The 17,701-nt window shown below is 43.6% G+C and overlaps 1 protein-coding gene across 1 annotated transcript; it reads right to left on the reverse strand.

The window, feature by feature from the left end:
* Window positions 1–1,641: 1,641 nt before the first annotated feature.
* Window positions 1,642–8,227, reverse strand: C1QL3 (complement C1q like 3). The gene is made up of 2 exons (XM_065399822.1): window positions 7,640–8,227; window positions 1,642–1,821 (listed from the first exon to the last, which is right to left on the reverse strand). Exons 1-2 carry the CDS (start codon window positions 8,225–8,227, stop codon window positions 1,642–1,644), a joined length of 768 nt encoding a protein of 255 aa, XP_065255894.1.
* Between the last annotated feature and the right edge of the window lie 9,474 nt (window positions 8,228–17,701).

The following is a 17,701-nucleotide window of genomic DNA, read 5'->3' on the forward strand; positions in this document are numbered from 1 at the left end:
GAAGCTATGTAATTATTTTGACCCTGCCGTAAAGGTTCTGTTATGTATTCCTGCTATAATTTTGCTTTAGACTTAAACTTGCAAGTATCGATGTGGGAGCAATTAAAAAAACAAAAACATAATTTCTAAATAAAAATCCTTTTTATAGAGGTATTACTGGTATTGCTGCTATTACTGATTGTAAAAGATTTTTGTAGAACTATAACTGAAAAGCATGTTTTTACAATGTAATTCTCCAGGCCATTAGTCTATTATACTGAGTAAGCCTTTTTGAGATATAGATAGATAGATAGATAGATAGATAGATAGATAGATAGATAGATAGATAGATAGATAGATAGATAAGAAAAATAGGTTTTAGTACACAGTTTTTTGCATTTGAAAATCTGTTTCTAGCTTTGCATAACTGGTTTTCATATTTGGTAATATGCTTATCTGTTAATTTCAGTCACACCATACTACAAATGAATGCAATACCTTGTAACAGGTACTGTGTGATGGCATCATTACATGGGGTCCAAATCCCACTCTCATGCAAGTATCCACACGGACTTCAGCAAGACTGGTTGCATAAATAAGCGGAGCAGGATTTTGACCAGTGGTTTTCTCACAATGTTCTATGTAATTACTTCAGTTGACTCTTTGTAGTATGTCAAATCATAAATAATCTTTTGTTAAACAAAAGTAGTAACTACAGATTTACACTGAAGACTAATTGCAGCAAAAAAATTATTCTGGCCTGGCAGTGTGGATGTTAGATTTGCTAAAACAGTATTTACACAACAAACCATCAAGAATGGGTTTGTTAAATTGTCTAAATATATGTATTTACACATGTTTACAAATTAAGAGCCAAATCTGTTTACATATTAAAGGCCAAATAGGAGTTTTGCAATTGGCTTCAGTGGACCCAGGATTTGGTCCAAATATAGGCAGTTTGTTATATCATCTCTTATATTTTTATTGAATTGTTTCTTCTGTCTTTCTCTCTTAGAATACAATTAAGGGGAGGGAAAGGAAATTTAAACTAAACAAACAGGTGGAAATAATTTAAAAGGCCTGACCTACACTCACAAAGCAGGGAAATTAAGAGTTAAGGCTTGAAACTTATTAGTTTCTAGTTCTAGATAGAAGGATAACAAAAGTACAAGGCAAACAATTCCTTTGGAGAGAAGAAGCATTTCAGTTACCTCTTCCTTTTATTGTAAACTCATTCCTCACTATGAGTGGATTCCAAGCATCATAGTTAGCGGGTAAGTCACAAGAACCAAAGCTGACGTATGGATAAAGCAGCAAGATCATAATACATCGAAGTATCTTATATACTGAAGAAATAATTCAGTGTCTTTAGATTTTCCTATAAAAATTTGTGATCTATATAGGACTTCATTCACATCGACACTAACAATAAGTATTTGCTTTGGCGGTAGTGGATCACACATCTGTTAACTTGCTTTATATATATATATATATATTTTAATATAAGGTTTCTTTGTGTCATACAGATGTGAGTCAGGTAGCATTTGATTTTCCCCCACTACTGAGGTGTCCCACGGTCAGTATCCGCTGGATTCTTGATTCATTGACTTTTGCCACGTGAATCCATGTCTTAGAAGAACAAGCTTAGTTTTTGACTCATAATCAGTCAGCATAAATAATAAATCCAGAAAATGTGCTGTATTTGTTGTTGTTTCCTCCATGTGCTTTTCCTCCATCCAATTTTATGTAAACTTCATCTCCTGGCTCCAAATGAAGAACCACGCTGTTACTGGCATAGTCGTAGTTCTGATCAGCATCCTGAGCAATTGCACTAGCTCGAACCTATGTAAAACAAAAACAAACATAAATGTTTGGTTATGAAACTTGGACATTCCTCCTGCATGGTGTAATTAAAACATGTCGTAAAAAGGAGTTGCACACATTCAGTGCCACTTTAAATATGCCTATACACTTCTCAGCTGTAGTTTTTCCCCCTAACAATATCATCACTATTTCTGCCGTTGCTAGAAATGGTTTACAGTGTAGCAGCAAGTTCTCCCAGAAGTAGGCTAAATATTTTAACTCAAATCATTATCACATGGCTTGTTTGCCTCTGAGTAATACGAAACTGCTCACTCTCACATCTCCAGCCATTTTGCTCCTACGGACTTTTTTTTTTTTTTTTTTTACAAAAAATAGCTAGACTCCAGGGACCTGATTATGGGCTCACTCAAGTTTTAGATTCATGTAACTCTAACTCCAGTGGAACTACTCCTGATTTACAGTGGCATGAGATCACTATCAGCCCCAGGTATTAAGGTAGAGTTTTTCAGAAATGTTCTGATCATAATAGTTACCAGATCGTGTTGCAAAAACACAGAAATAAAATATCTTTCTGCCAATGAACTTTAAACCCTTGTAGTTGATTTATCTCCAAATAAGTAATCAAAATCTAAATGAAATGCTGAAGAACAAAAAAATACTAGTGGGTAAACAATCCAATCCAAATTAGGAAATCCTGTTATTGCCACATATTTCACTTAATCATTTAACTTCTATACAGTCTAAAAGATATAAATTTTAAAATTACATCAGCATGTACTTTAAGATGAATTATGGAGATTTCAGATATTTGATTTTTTTTAAAAAACTGAATATACTACTTTAACGCAAACATTTTTCCCTTCTTACTGTTTGGCTACTAATTGAGTTTGACATTATTAGCAAAGAAAAAGGAATTTATTAGCAAACTGAAAGGAATTTATAATCAATATCAAATTGTATGTCAGTTTTGAGCTACGAATATTCTGTCGCATCCTCAAGTAAAGGTAATCCTTCAAATCATTTCACTATAATTCAGTTCTGCTTTGTAAAATATTTAAACTGATTTCTATGTGATTTATTTTAGTATAGCACATCATCTTTGTTGCTTGGCCCTATTCTAGAATAGTTATACAGAGCAGTAAGTGATTTAGTGGTTTTGCAAACCAGAAGTAAGTAATAATGCATGACTTGACTTACAATATGTGGGATTTTTATCTTCAGAATTGAAAAAAAAAATCTGTAAGTCTAGAATTTCCATGCATTCCTTTTAAAGTTTAAATGATAGGTTTTCAGATTAAATTTTCATGTGGCATGATCCCATGTTAATACTGAAATGTTAAAAAGAAAGGCTCTTTAGCACTCCAGATCTCAAGGTATTTCATTATGAAGCTTAAGCAGCAAAAATTCTCTGTGCATCACCTAGCAGGAGTGAGACTGGCTTACAAGGTTTATAATTGCATAACAAAGTGCAAATTTAAAGGAATACATTAATATAGGAGTCATTGGTTCACATGTATAATTGTTTATTGAGATGATCTGTTTTGACCATTATTTCAGCAATAACTATCAAGGCACGGGACATTTCTTAGGGATTAATGACCATCAGGGCAGAATTGATGGCTTTGGGCCATTAACTCCAGAAATACGCCTCCATAGAAAATAGAGGTTGTTATTGCTACTATAAATGGAGGAAGAGGGAATAAATATGTGGCCATGGTTAGTTTGTTTTTTAATATCTGTGAAACAAAATGATTTTTCTAGGGAATTAATGCCCTGCACATTGGTAAATTGAATTGTTTAAATTACCACAACCCCCCCCCCCCACACACACACACACACAGACAAATTCAATTCATGCCACAATTAAATTCTACTTGTTGGATATATCTAATATTTATACCTGTGTTGTTACGAATAAGTATATCTGCTGTACATTAACAAACTATTTGGGCTATTGGCTTTACCATTAAAGGTGTTCATTATGAAGACTTTATGGGTGATGAACATTCGCTACAGCAATGGACATTTCATTGCTAAGACTCTAGGAGTACTTATTGGCTGTACTGAGAGACTGATTTAGACACTGAGAACCTAAAAATAATCTAGCAGATTGTATTAATTTGTGTATAGCCACAAAGCCCTGTAAATGCATTAACTTGGTCCCACAGTCCAGTGTGTTACCCTTAAGGGTTTTTCTTCCTTTGTTTGGGAAAGCCAATGTAATTTCTTTTTAAAGCCTATGAAAATAGTCTCAGAAGACTCCTAAGTGTACTGTCCTAAGAGTGTAAATGTATTTCAAAATTAAACCATTAATGTAGTATCTATTTTATAAGTTGCATGACTGCCCACCTCATCATTTTATACAGGTACATTGGGACACTGAAATTGCAAACACATACCGGCTAAGCAATGTGATCTCAGCACTTCTTGTGTTTAAGCTCTATAACTATTAAGGAAGGCAATGTGTTACACTGGAGACCATGAACTTCCTAATATACATTGCTTTGGGATGATTTTTCCTATAAATCATGCCCTCTCCCCCGTAGTAATTTCCTCCCTTAGAGAATACTATTGAATATATAACACCATCTAGGGCAGACACAGACCCCTTTTTAACGATTTCATTTTATAATGTCCAGGCTTTTTCACAAATACCATAGAAAGTTAACTACTATCACATTGCATCACCCACCAGTGTTTCACGAACAAATCACACTTTTAAAAAAGGCACCCGTGCACTAAAACTACTAATTAATTTCAAATAAACTGAGTCCTGCTATTTAAGCTTAACCACCACGTCTCATCTTACATATAAAGATAAAAAAAATTGACATCCCTTGTACACAAGACTCTCCTTTCATTCAGCGTGAGCTGTGTATGTGTAGTCATTCGAGGGGGTTGAAGCAGTTTATTAATTGTTGGGATCTTTTCGGTTAGTCTCAGGCTCAATTTAATATTTATAATTAGGTTTTCTCAATGCATGCCTCACTTACTTTGTAGTGGTATTTTATTTTATTTCTAGCAGGTAGTGGGAGAAATACTTAATACGTTTTAATACCCAAATATAGGCTGATGATTGAATCGCAGATACGGTAGACTCACTACACAGCATTGCTTTTATAGGAAGAAGTCAGCGCGGTTGTACTACAATTTAACACTGTTTTAATAGTGCAGGCTCAGCTGCAGACGCAGTATTTATGGTCGACATTTGCTAATTTAATTAATTGCCGCTGACGTCCTCATAACTCCATTCCACAGTACTTCTGAGAAACCATCAACAAAAGGTTAAGTGGCATATCAGATTAATTTACTGGCCTTTACTGCTTCCATCTGTGCGCCTGCATTCAACACAGCGCCTAAGTGAAATGGCTCGCGTCTGGTTACAGTACAGTGAAATTGCGCTGTACAGGAGTTTAAGCATTTTTAAACTTCATTTTTGTGCCTTTCAGAGGGGGGAGGGGGAACGTTAATCCGAAAAGCGACACGGAATAGTGACCATGGCATAGTGACATGGAATCCCAAATTTCAGCTTTATGAGAACAATCCCTATCCCTGTCAGCCCAAGAAAACCTGCCCAGCACATGGGTTAGACTGCAGTGTGCGCTTTCTGTTAGCTGACAGCATCAACCTGGCAACATTTTCAATTTACTAGAGGGAAATTCTTTACATAGTGGTATAGAATTTTTCAGGTACGGTGTCGGTTGGCTTTCTAGTCCCAGAATAGTCCTGAGGTAGGAAACAGTTTATAGTTATTGAATTACTTGTAGAACAGTAGTAACGCTTGTAAGTTTCCCTGTGCGTTAGTTCATATAAATAGTATTTAGAAACTATAGTAGAATCTTCGTATCTGACCAATTTAAAGCTTCAGCAGCCACCGGTAATTCTGGCCACATTCCAAGCGTCTCTGATCATTTCAGAAAGCATGACAAGCGTCTTCTACCCACTGTCCATTAACCAGCATAGCGAAATGCTGTAGTAGTTAGTACGAGAGAGAGAGAGAGAGTGTGTGTGTGTGTGTGTGTGGCGTATAGGAAAGAGGTGCAAAGTTACAGGGAACATTTCCACAAACTCAGCAGTAGCAGCATTTAGACTAATTAAAATGGATTATTCCTCTGTCTTGCATACTGTAACATCTCAAGATCTTTCATTATGTCGAATATTTCGGTGTTGCTGCGAAAAAGATGGCGAATCTCAGACTCTGAGCCCTAAAAACCAGGGCTCTTTCATGTTTGGTTTGGCTGTTACATTTTGGAAGAAATCCACAATTCTTGCTCTATCTGTACCTAAGAAAGTACTAATAGGGAGTCTGTAGATAATATTCATGTTCTTAGTTATAAAAGTTCTTTAACAGGGGAATTATGCCAGAATAATAAATTACCCGTTCTGTCAACAGTGCCTTAAAAGCCCCTAGCTGCCAGCCTATCACCCCGATATTGTGTCCAGTAGTTTCTATTTATTGCATGTTTCACACGGGAGATTCGGATTGCCTCTTGGTTACTTAGCTCTTAGTAGAATGAGTAAGTGGCCATGCCTCCTGCTGATGGGAGTTCTGCCCCTTCTAGTCCCCAGCTGGGCCATGTTCCCATTACACTCTTACTGCGCGTTGGCTTCCCGTGTATTTCGCGTCTCCCTCAACCCCTTGCCCAGTGTAATCTTACAGAAACTCTCAGGGCGTCTGGCTTCTCTGGCCACCCCATTGGGCCCCGCCTTTCTGTGCCTCCCGGCCTGGGCGTTTGAGAAAGGAGCATCCCGTGTAGGCAGCGGGGGGTTAACCGCAGCCCTCCAGGGTACAGTTCAGATCCGCTTCCCCGCGTCGACCCCCATTTTGAGGCCGTGCTGCTCAGGGAAAGGAGCAAACCCGGCCACAGCCGCCCCCGGGGGGGGGGGGAGGAGGAGGGGAGCGCAGAGGGGAATCGCTTCCCCCCACGTGCTTGTCTGAGTCTCTCAGCTGTGCACGGCGCTGTCTCCGGGTGCCCCGCGGTGCTTTCCAGCTCACTCCCCTGCAAGCGCTGTCACTTCAGCACCCTACGGGGTGTTACTGAGCATCGCTGGGCCGGGGCGGCGGCCTCCCCCCCTTCCTGTGCAGACGTGCCCAGGGCAGCCCGGGCTGGACCGGAGAGGGTGGGGAACACGAGGGCAAAAGGAGCCAGACAGCAGCGCCCAGGTTTGGCACCGCCCTGCTCCCACTGCAGGGCCCCCGGAGCCCCCGCTCTGCCCCGCCCGGCCGGGTCCCGGCTCCCCAGAGCAAAGCCGGATTGACTCGCTGGGAGAGAAGGGACGTAATCCCTTTCCCCCGAGGTCACCGCAGGGCTCCGAGCCTCCTCCCCGGAAGCCAACGGGGAGTTTCCCCATCGGCCTTAAGGGGGCGGGACAGGCCCAGCCCGGGGCTGCCTAGCTCCTAACGCCCCCAGTCCCGTGTCCGTCACCTCCCCGCCAGGCGTCCTCTCGGGGCCCGTCACCTCCTTCCCCCCGGCTGCCCGACACCACCCCTCCCCCGGGGACCTGCCCTTGCGTACCCCCTGCACACCACCGTGTGCTCCTCTCCACCCTCCCGGGCCCACCTCTCCCCGGGCTCCCACTGCCTCCTCTCCTCTCCCGCCGGTGCTTCCCCGCGTCTCCCCTCTCCGTGATCCCCCACATCTGGTTCCTCTGCCTTCGGGCCCCCCTCTATGTCCCATCCAGGTCTGCCCGGCTCCCCCCACCCCATATCCACCCCGGACTCCCCCGGCACCTGGTGACCCCGCCCCGGGCTCCTCCCCAGGCCCCTGGTACCCCCGGGCTCCCCCACGGCCCCTGACGCCCCCGGGCTCCCCACCCCCGGGCCCCGGCCCCTCACCTGGTTGTTCTTGCAGAGATCTGCCCACATGCTGGTGCCGTCGCCCCCCCGCATCAGCACGTGGTAGGTGAAGAAGTAGATGCCGGGGATGGAGCACGTGAACTTGCCCGTGGTGGGGTCGTAGTGGTTGCCCAGGTTGGTGACCACGTCGTCGAACTTGAGCACCTCGTAGCCCTCGTGCTGGCGCTTGAGGCCGGCGTAGAAGGCGATCTTGGGCACGGTGCTGTAGGTGGCGGCGCTGATGGCCCCGGCCGCGTTCAGCCCCGGCGCCCCGGGGGGACCCGGCAGGCCCTGGCGCCCGGGCTCGCCCTTCTCCCCCGGGGGCCCCACCGGCCCGGGCGGCCCCGGCTCCCCGGGCGGCCCGCGGGGCCCCGCCTTGCCCGGCCGGCCGGCCTCGCCCTTGGGTCCCTGGATGAAGGTGGGCAGGGACTGCATGAGGCCGCGGTCGGGCGTGGCCGCCGTGCTGGGCGCCTTGGTGCCGCCGTAGGGGTCGCAGACCATGCGGCAGGTGCCCAGCATCTCGTAGTGGGCCGAGGTGCCGGCCGAGCTCACCAGCACCGGGATGAGGATGACCAGCAGCAGCACCATGACCACCCCCAGGGCGCCGGCCGCGATCAGCCGCCGCCTGCTGCCCACCAGCCGGCTCAGCGCAGGGCGATCCTCCTGCCTGCTTTTGGACAAAATCTTGCTGGTTGGGCGGGGACCTCCTCAGAGCCGAAAACACCCCGAAGCCCCTGGCGAGCCCGAGCCCCCCGGCTCCGCTCCTGCGGCGATGGGGCGAGGAAAGTGCCCGCGGCCGCTCCACAAGGCAAAGTCTGAGCCCCGGGCACCTGTGGCTGCCGCTGCTCTAGCGCGCAGGGAGCTGCCGCCCCGCGCCGGAGCCGCTCACACTTTTATGCTCCTGCTGGCGATCGACTTTTTTTTTTTTTGCATACGGTGCCACTTCGAATCAACTTTCCCTCGCGCCGGCTTCTTCGCGCCCCTCGCGATCGCCCCGCTTTCCTGCCCCCCCTCCTTTTTTTTTCTGCAGCGACAAGAAGTCTCCCAAGGCAGCGCCGGCTGGTGAAACTTGCAAGAGCGCACGAAAAATCCCCCCTCGCGGCAGCTGCCCCGTCCCCTCCTCGCCGGTTCCTGCTTTCTTCCTGCAACGCGCACCCGCGGGCGCTCTGCGGGGCTGCTGGCTGGGTGCGGAGCCGCCGACAGAGTGAGCGCTGGAGCCTGCCCGCCTGCCACCTGCCAGGAGAAGAGGAGACTGACAAAGGCGCCGAAGCAATTTATAGGCACCCAAAAGCGCAGGGGAAAGGGGAGCTGCTTTGGCATCTCATTCCAGCAGCTGCTCCGCTCTTCCCACTCACACCGAGTTTGGCATCACCCTGCCAGTGTGGGGATTTTTCCCTCCCTGCAAACGGATGAACAGTGAAATCGTGAGCACTCCCTGGCGCTGAGAGTCTCTCCGGAGCAGCCCGAGGGGAAGAGCAGGGTTTGGATACCTGACGGGTCACCGAGCTAGGACGGAAAGGTCACCCCCACCTCCTGGTTAATGGGTCCCCGAGCTCTCCCCAGCCACATTAACATGGGGTTGGAAATATCACTTTTCATCTCAGGACCAGGCTTCTCACTTCACCTGATTGTCCGAGTGAAAGTTATGTGAAACCACACCTCCCTCCGCTCAGGCGAAAGCTGCTCCCACGGATTTTAGAGCACGGGCATGTTCCTTATGACACCCCTAGAAATAGCTCGTGGGAAATGTCTCGCTCTTGGAATTAAAATTAAACCATCTACTGGTGACTTGTCCAAGGCTGCTTCATATTGTAGCCAGCTCCCGTTTTGTTCAGAATATGGCGTTGTGATAAAGAAGTTTAAGAAACCAAGCCAGTGAAAAGGGCTCCCGCTCATGCAGATCAGCCTAGTCCAGGACTAGGGTAAAGATAGGGACTGCCCCGGGTAAAGATAGGGACAGGAAATAAGTTTTGATGGGAGGGTCCTTCCTCCCCTCCTCTTCCCACTGGGGGCTGGTGGGCACCTCTGGTCTGAGTGGGTAGGTGAAAGACCAGCCTGCATGTTACATTGGGGCCAACTCCCCACAGAGGCTGTTAAGCAAGTTACCCACTTAACAAAGCTACAAGCTGCACAAAGCGCTCTTTAAATAAATAAATAAGCAGAATTGATTCCTAAATCATACTTCTGCATGCAAGAGCAATGGACGTCAATCAAAGGCGGGTGACATTTGCCTGTCAATACGGGGATGATAGCTGGAAAGCGTGTGACTTATTACAGCGGGGCGAGAATCCGAAATGAGCCCCAGCAGCAACTAAGACAACAACCAAATAATAACATCTCCAGCGACGATCAGAGGGGCTGCGATCTTGTCTGGGATTTTGTTAGCACGAATCGCCTCCCCCCCCCCTTCCCTTTTCTTTCTTTTCTACTCCGCAACACAATAAGGTCAAACAGGCAGGCGGTGGGAAACAAAGATTCATCGATTCTTCCTTTTAAGCAGAAATGTCAGCAGCTCCTTTTGCTCTTTCCTGGGAGACTCGAAGGCAACGAGTGAGTCCAAGCGGCGCAGAGATGGGCCAGCCCAGCTGCTTATCTCCCCAGCAGGCTGCTGATAAAGCTTCCGCTTCCCGCCCTTGTAAATAGTTCCCCCTTTTCTGTTTTTTTGTTACCGTTCTACTTTTTAAAAAAAAAAATCTTTATCTGGCAAAGACACAAGCTAGTCAGTTCCCTTAGCTCTGAGCTTCCACCCCAGCCCTTTGGAAGTCAGCTTCAGCCCACTTGTTTAGAACACATCGTTCGCCTCCTCCCAAAGGACAAGCCATACAAGTCTGCTTTTTCTTCTTTGCAAGGAAAAGTTCTGGTAGGAGCTATAGGGCAGTGTGAAACTATTCCAGGCCCTGCATCCTCAGCTTCATTCTTCCCCAGCCCCAGTAGCATCATGATCAGGGCTGCTTGTAAAGCCCCACTTCAAGTGCATCAGGCTGCAAAATAAATAAATAAACAATCTTAAATGCTCATCCTGCCTATGTGTGGTTCGTCAGGGACCATTCAGTGATCTTGGTGGGTATGTGTAAAAAAAAGTTTTGCACATAACAATGATCACCTTCCTCTGGATTAGAACAGCCCTGGATACATAGAGGCCCCAATCCTTCCATCTGGAAAGTTACTCCTAGCTCAGCACTTCCACAACATGTTTAAGGGGTGTGTGTGTGTTTGATATGTTACTGGCTTCTGGAGGGGTTGGTTGCACAGTTGTAGCTGAGGTCAGAATTTAGTCCTGTTTATCAAGTAATGAAATGTTTCAAATCTCTTCATTATTATTATTATTAGGTTACACAGTCGCTGATCCTCCTTGTCCTTGTCTATACTGGCCACCCCCATTTAATATTGTCCACACACCCATCAGTGCTTCTCCCTAGCCGTTAGGACGAAAGATTATACAAATGGAAAAGGTTTACTCATCCTTCCTGCTAATCAAGGCTTTCTGATACTGATTCAGCTCTCGGATTCCTGTAGTCTTTCCTAGTGTTTTTGAAGCCCTCTTCCTGGTCTGCTTGGCACAGCAACAGTTCGCCCAAAGAAGGGATATCAAAGTCAGAGAGAGAACAGTTCGGGCTTGATGGGAAGAGGCACTGAAGAGACAGGCAACAGGCCTATTTCAAACTACAGTAGTTGACAAATGGCAGTTTTTCATATTAGGAGGGAAAATGAATAAAACCCAAACAAGACAAAGTACTGCATATGGCGAATAATCTGTTCAGATAGCCCACCTCACCACTGTACCTAACTACTTCCAAAATATTATAAGGGAGTTTGTGCTCAGAACGTCTGTGAGCTAAAAGTGTTATTAACCTCTATTTTTCAGCTGCGACACAGAGAAATCTTGTCCAAGAACACAAAGAAACTTTGTGCAGAGCTGGGCATTCAACCCAGATATCCTGAGCCCAAACCCTAGCCCAGTACCTTAACCACAAGACCATCCTTCCTTTCTAATAGAAAAATGCACACATATAAGAGAGGTAAGACTGAGCCAAAGGGGCCAAACGTTACCCTGAAGGATCCAACAATCTGAGACTAGAACAAAGTCAAGGCACTGTGAAAAATCAGATGTTTTGGGCTCACTTATCCTTTGGCTAAAAAAACTGGGCATTTGTGTTCCTGTCGTGGTACTTTTGAGCACTGATATGCTGTAGTTAAGGCTTGAGTAGTGCTTACTTTATTAGCCCCTCTTCCAAGGTAAAGTCTGGGTTGACAGCCCATTTTTAATTTATTCCATTACACCTACATTAGATGTTGCTAGTCTTATAACAGTGATCGTTCTTACATTTCTTTGTCTAGGTACACCTCTACCCCGATATAACGTGACCCGATATAACACGAATTCGGATATAGCGCGGTAAAGCATCGCTCCGGGGGGAGGGCGGGGCTGTGCACTCGGGGAGATCAAAGCAAGTTCAATATAACGCAGTTTCACCTATAATGCGGTAAGATTTTTTGGCTCCTGAGGACAGGGTTATATAGGGGTAGAGGTGTATTTTTTCAACCTCCCGTGGCCTTGTTCTCACCTTTTTAACCACTTCCCCCCCATCTCTCTGTTTCGGTATAAGATGCCTACTGTTCACACAAGGATACTGCTGCTGGTGCTTGAACTTGGACACACACCCCTCACCCCCAAGCTCCTGCCATTTGCAACAACCTACCTACAGCTCTTTTCCTTACTGACTAGTTGGTTAACGTTGATATAGTCTCGAAGGTGTAAAGCATAATCTGAGTGTTACATCGCTTTGTGAGGATATACCAACACCTCGGTAATAAGAAAGGGGAAAACAGACTAGGTACTCACTAGCTAGAAGACAGGGAAATATGGCCAGCAATAAAATGGCTACTTTAGGACTACAACTGCCTCCTTGTTGCTAAATGTAAAGTCTTAGGCCCAGAAGAGCACGCTAGGAAAAAGTTCTGATAATAAGGCAGCCCTGCACACTGTAGAGTTAGTAAGAATGAGGCATATGCCAAACAAGGGGTTGATTTGATGTTGTACCGAGCACCATGATTATATTTGAAATTGCCTGTGAAGCCACAGCTTTTCTTCCTTGTCCACAGCTGCTTCTCTTTTGTTCAGATATTATTTTTAACACTTGCTGCTTTAAAAACCATAAAAAGCATTTTAGGTTACAGCTGGTAAGAAAAAAAACATATAGAAAATAAAGGTGTGTTGGTTTGTATCTTTCAATTGCTGGTTTAATGGGATACATTTCAATCTTAAAGTTAGGAGCCAAAGTCAGTGCTGGGGTATCCCAAAGAGTTACATGCACTTACACTAACAGTGAACCGGGTTCAAAATATGTACTTTGAAATACAATATGAATAGGGGAAAGGAGTACATCTGAATGGCTGGCCTAGAGGTACCACTACAAACTATCACATGTGGCACCTGAGTTCTGCTTTCTGGGCTTTTCTATTCTTGCTACATTCTTATGCTTCACCCATCATTGTAAAATCTCAGCACTGGCAGATTTGTGGTATCCTGAGTCTGGAAGGCCCAGTGCCACTCAACAGCATCATCTGGTGGATAAAGAACTGTTTAGCTGAATGTTGGTGGAAAATCAGTAATCAGCTCATCTGAGTGGATAATATATTTGTAGTGATGCAAGTCATGCGCTGGATTTTTTAACCGTACTAGATTTTCTGTATACCAAAGATACTCAGTTTCTGTGTTTAGGAATCCTGGTGCTCTGCTCATCATTTCCCCCAAACTTTTTAATTTAGCATTTCTGTCGGCAGGATATTTTCTAAGATTTGAGCCACTTTTTTGTGGTCAAGAATCCTCCAGATTAAATCTTACCACAATGAAAAATGACCTTTGACACATCGATGAGGGTGGGTTTGGTACCAGAAGAATGTATGTATCAGAATAATCTGCAAAAAATTAAGTTTAATCTTGAAAGGATTACAACCAGTTTTCAAATCAAAATCAGGGTTGAGTTCAAAGAGGGCTGTCACTCAACTGACAGGGCTCAGCGAGGGGAAATTGCAAATAAATTCAACATCTCTCTTCCTTTTTATCTTTTAATCTGAAAAGATCAGTAAAATATTACTAGTTAGGAGTGGGAAGAATTTTTAAACTGAAAGATCTATATTCAAGTCATGTATATAGTATTTTGACTGATGAATTATTGCAGATATAAAATGATTACTGCACATATAAAATCAGTCTTAATCAAATAAGAAGTTAAAGAGTGAACATTTAACTGGCCAAGTTTAAGGATATTAAATGATCACATATAACTTGATAATTGCACACATAAAGATCAGTAACTAACCATATAAAAACATTCATAACCACATCTGTGCTCATGTATTGCAAAAATTAAATTGCTAATTGCAAACATAAAAGTCAGTTCTTGTAGATCTCCCCTCCCCATTTAAATTTGTACTTATTTTCCTACGTGCTTCCATCTCTGCTTTTACTCTAAAATGGAAGTCAACAAGCTATATTCTCCTCTTAAATTAATTCCCACCCATAACTCTCTAATGTGTACAATATAATGTTGACGTGAGGCACATGAAAATTACAGTGAGCCACTGGAATATTTTTAAAACCAGTGAACATATTAAATATGTTTTAAAAACAATAATACACACTTTCCAAGTATGCATCCAATTATTAAATCATTTTCTGTATAGCATGATTGATCCTGCAACACTTAGACTGTTGTAACTGCAATAGTTGTATTCATTGCCTAAAGCCAGTGTCACAGTCCCTGGGCTGGCTGCCCCTGCTGAGTCCCTTTTCTAGTCCTCCACGTGCACCCTTAAAGTGACAGACCTGTGCCCCCACTTCTCTTTGGGGTGGGGCCCTAGATAGACATGACTTAGCCTTGGTGCCACCCCTCATTCTCTTGGTAACCAAGATACAGCTTTCTTGCTGCAACCTCTGACTCTCAAGCAGTCTGTGTCTGCCTGCAGCGGCTGACATCTTCTGTCCTCCCTTTCTGCAGGGCAGACCTTTTAACTGATCAGTGGCTTTTGCTCTCCAGGTTCTCAGCCTTGGCAATACAGCTGTGTCCCCAGGTTGGGGTGGAGGAGGTCACCTCTTCACAGCTATTAACCTGGCTATTGTGTTTCGGAGACCCCTTATCTGGACCATTGTGTAGCCTTCCCTAACAGCCCCCTTTTGATCAAACTCCACATCAATAATCCAATAAACAAACACACAGAGACAGGCACAATATTCATACAAAAATAATACTGATATTTCCCAGTTCTCCCAGCCAGCATTAATTCAAGTGGTACCATATTGCTAGCAGTGAAAGTAACAATTGCAACATTTTTTATAACTCTGTAAATAGTAAGTAGAAGATAAATACTTCTTACGTGGTACTAAAATTAAACCAAAAACCTAAAATCGTACGAATAAGCAGAGGTATAAATCATGCTGCACTTCTATTAAAAGTTACATCAGTTGTTAAAGGCAGTTGAGGGGAGATTTTCAGATGATTTGATCATGAGTAAGAATTTGGGTATCTTTGAAATGGTGATTAGAAGGCTAGCACAATTAAACAGAAGAAAAGGAAAAGCAAAAGGAAAGACAAGCTTCTCCATACTGTCATCTGCTGTTTCCTTCTACCTCCTCAAAACCTGCAAGACTCTCTTTCCATTGTTATCCCAGCCTAGCAATCTTGTGGAGTGATATACTGCATACTATGGTCCTTTATATTCATCAGGAGTTTGATGGATGGGCAATAAGAATGGATAGCTGGGAGTGGAAGCTCAAAATTAAAATCCTAAGAGTGGCAAGTTGCCCGAGAGGTTTATTTTTTTTCTGTCACCTACTCAATATATTCTTCCCTTTGTTCCTTGATTATTAATTTCAGAGTCACTAATGGTGTAATTTATTCCGTAAATTGCAATTATTTCTAACTACTTGTTTGTCTAATATTTGTAAAAATTCAAGCAGACAGTATTTGAACCTAAACAGCCCCTTGAAAATAAAGATGTGCAGCTCATCCGTACAGTGGCCATTTGGCCCGATTCTTCAAAGTACTGAGCATCTGAGTCCAATGAGAGTCGAGCATGATCAACGCTCTGCAGGATCAGGCCCTGTCTTTCTGCATTACAATATGGATTCATAGGGACTAATTGATAGTAAATCAGGAGTAGCTCTGCTGAACTCAGTGCAGTTACATCTCAGTGCAAATGAGATTAGAATCAGGACCAGAAGTCCTTACATGGAATTTAGACAAATATGAAGTACAGAGGGGGATTCAGTATTGTACACACAGACAAAACCCACATAAACACAGCTGAAAAACTCCTTCTGCCCTTGAAAGGGACTGATCCCATATTCATTTAACTAGGATGTTTTCAGGACCTCACTTTTCACCACCAAGCATCGCGTCATACAACAATATCATTGTGTTAATTTCTCATCATTATATTTTTCTGGAATCACATTAATAGACTACCTGATATTGGATGGTTTCTTCTGTGTCTTTCTTTGTTTTTTAAAACTGTATTTTGATTTACATTCATACAAGCATCAAAAAAGAAAAAAGGTGCAGAAGGAGTTAGAATATGGGATAACATCATTGTCATTTTATGATAAATAGTATACATTCTTAACCTACCTGTACATTTACAACTGTTCAGTCTCATCATTTTTTTCTATTTGGCAAAAGTAATATATAAAGATGCTTTGGATCATCTTATTCTTGAAACAGGCCTATTTCATTCAAAGGTCGAGACATACAGTATTCTGATTAATAAAGGGACTTTCCTTTGGTGCCCGGTGGAAATTTCAAGTTCGACATTAGCAAAAATGGCCCACGTGTTCTCCTCATAAGGTGGTAAATGCTGTTGACTAACCATATGGCTGGCACTGTGACTTTTTATCCCAATACATAAATATATAACAAAGTACACTGAACACATCACATAAAACAATCCATCTCATACAACCCTAAACAAGTGCTTGGATGTAACCTAAGATTGGCAGATACACCATTAAAATATAGCACATACATCTAACATACTCTTTCAAAATGAGCTGGATGAAAAGAGGCATTTGATTGGCCAATGAGGGTTCTATATTATACTCCTCATGCAGGAAATACTCAACTGGAATTTTCCCTTCATACAATGGCTTTAAGTCATAGTGTTTTTGCCTGAATCATAATAGAAGGCTGTGGCTTGTGGTCATCTTAAATAGCTACTCACCTTGTCTTGTAGTATTATTTATAACCAAAAACAAGCTGTACAATATAGTAACTACACTATTGTGATTGCCTTCCGGTACACTGGTGTGAATGTGAAGTCACTTCACTGAATTACTTGATAGTGTGCCAGTTTCTGTTTCCACTTGCACAAGAGCAAGTCTACTACTCTAATAGAAGCCCACTAGGTCTTGTCTTACCACCATCAATTAGTGCAACAGCGTTACACCGGTGTAAGTAAGAACAGAATATGACCTGAACTCTGCAATGTCATTAGCTTTAAATCACTTATGTGATTCTTCAACTAACTTTAGCAGACAAGAATTGTTTGACAAGTTTAATGTGTGCCAGAGGAAGCATGAACTGGGCAGAATTTTCATTGATCATACAAGTTCTGATAAATGCCAGTTTTCTTTGTCAACTGTAAGTCTCAGCCCCGAAACAAGTGCACCTTGGGGAAGGAAATGTATCTCCTCTAAACAGTTACCATCAGGTAGGGAGGTTATGATGATTTCCATGACCTTTCCCTCGTTGAGATAGAAATGTTTTGAGCTTAGGTCACTGCCAGGTGTTCTGGCTCTGGAAAGCAGCTTTTCTAGGAACGATGTTGCGGTGATGATTGCGACTTATTTATTAGAGAGGAGTTGCCAAGTGAGGAACAATACAGTGCAGAGATTCAGCCTGCCACTGGGATCATTAGTATTTTGGGGTATGGGGCAGTACTGCAGGCAAAGGTGGATTGTTGGTGCTTTCAAGATAGCTTGGTCCAAATTCTTCCTTCAGATAACTCCATTGACTTCAGCTGAGGTACATCAGGGATGAACTTAGCAGGCCTTTTCTCTCTCAC

This window comes from Emys orbicularis, chromosome 2 (genome assembly GCF_028017835.1).
Source record: "Emys orbicularis isolate rEmyOrb1 chromosome 2, rEmyOrb1.hap1, whole genome shotgun sequence".
In the NCBI taxonomy this organism is placed as follows: Eukaryota; Metazoa; Chordata; order Testudines; family Emydidae; genus Emys; species Emys orbicularis.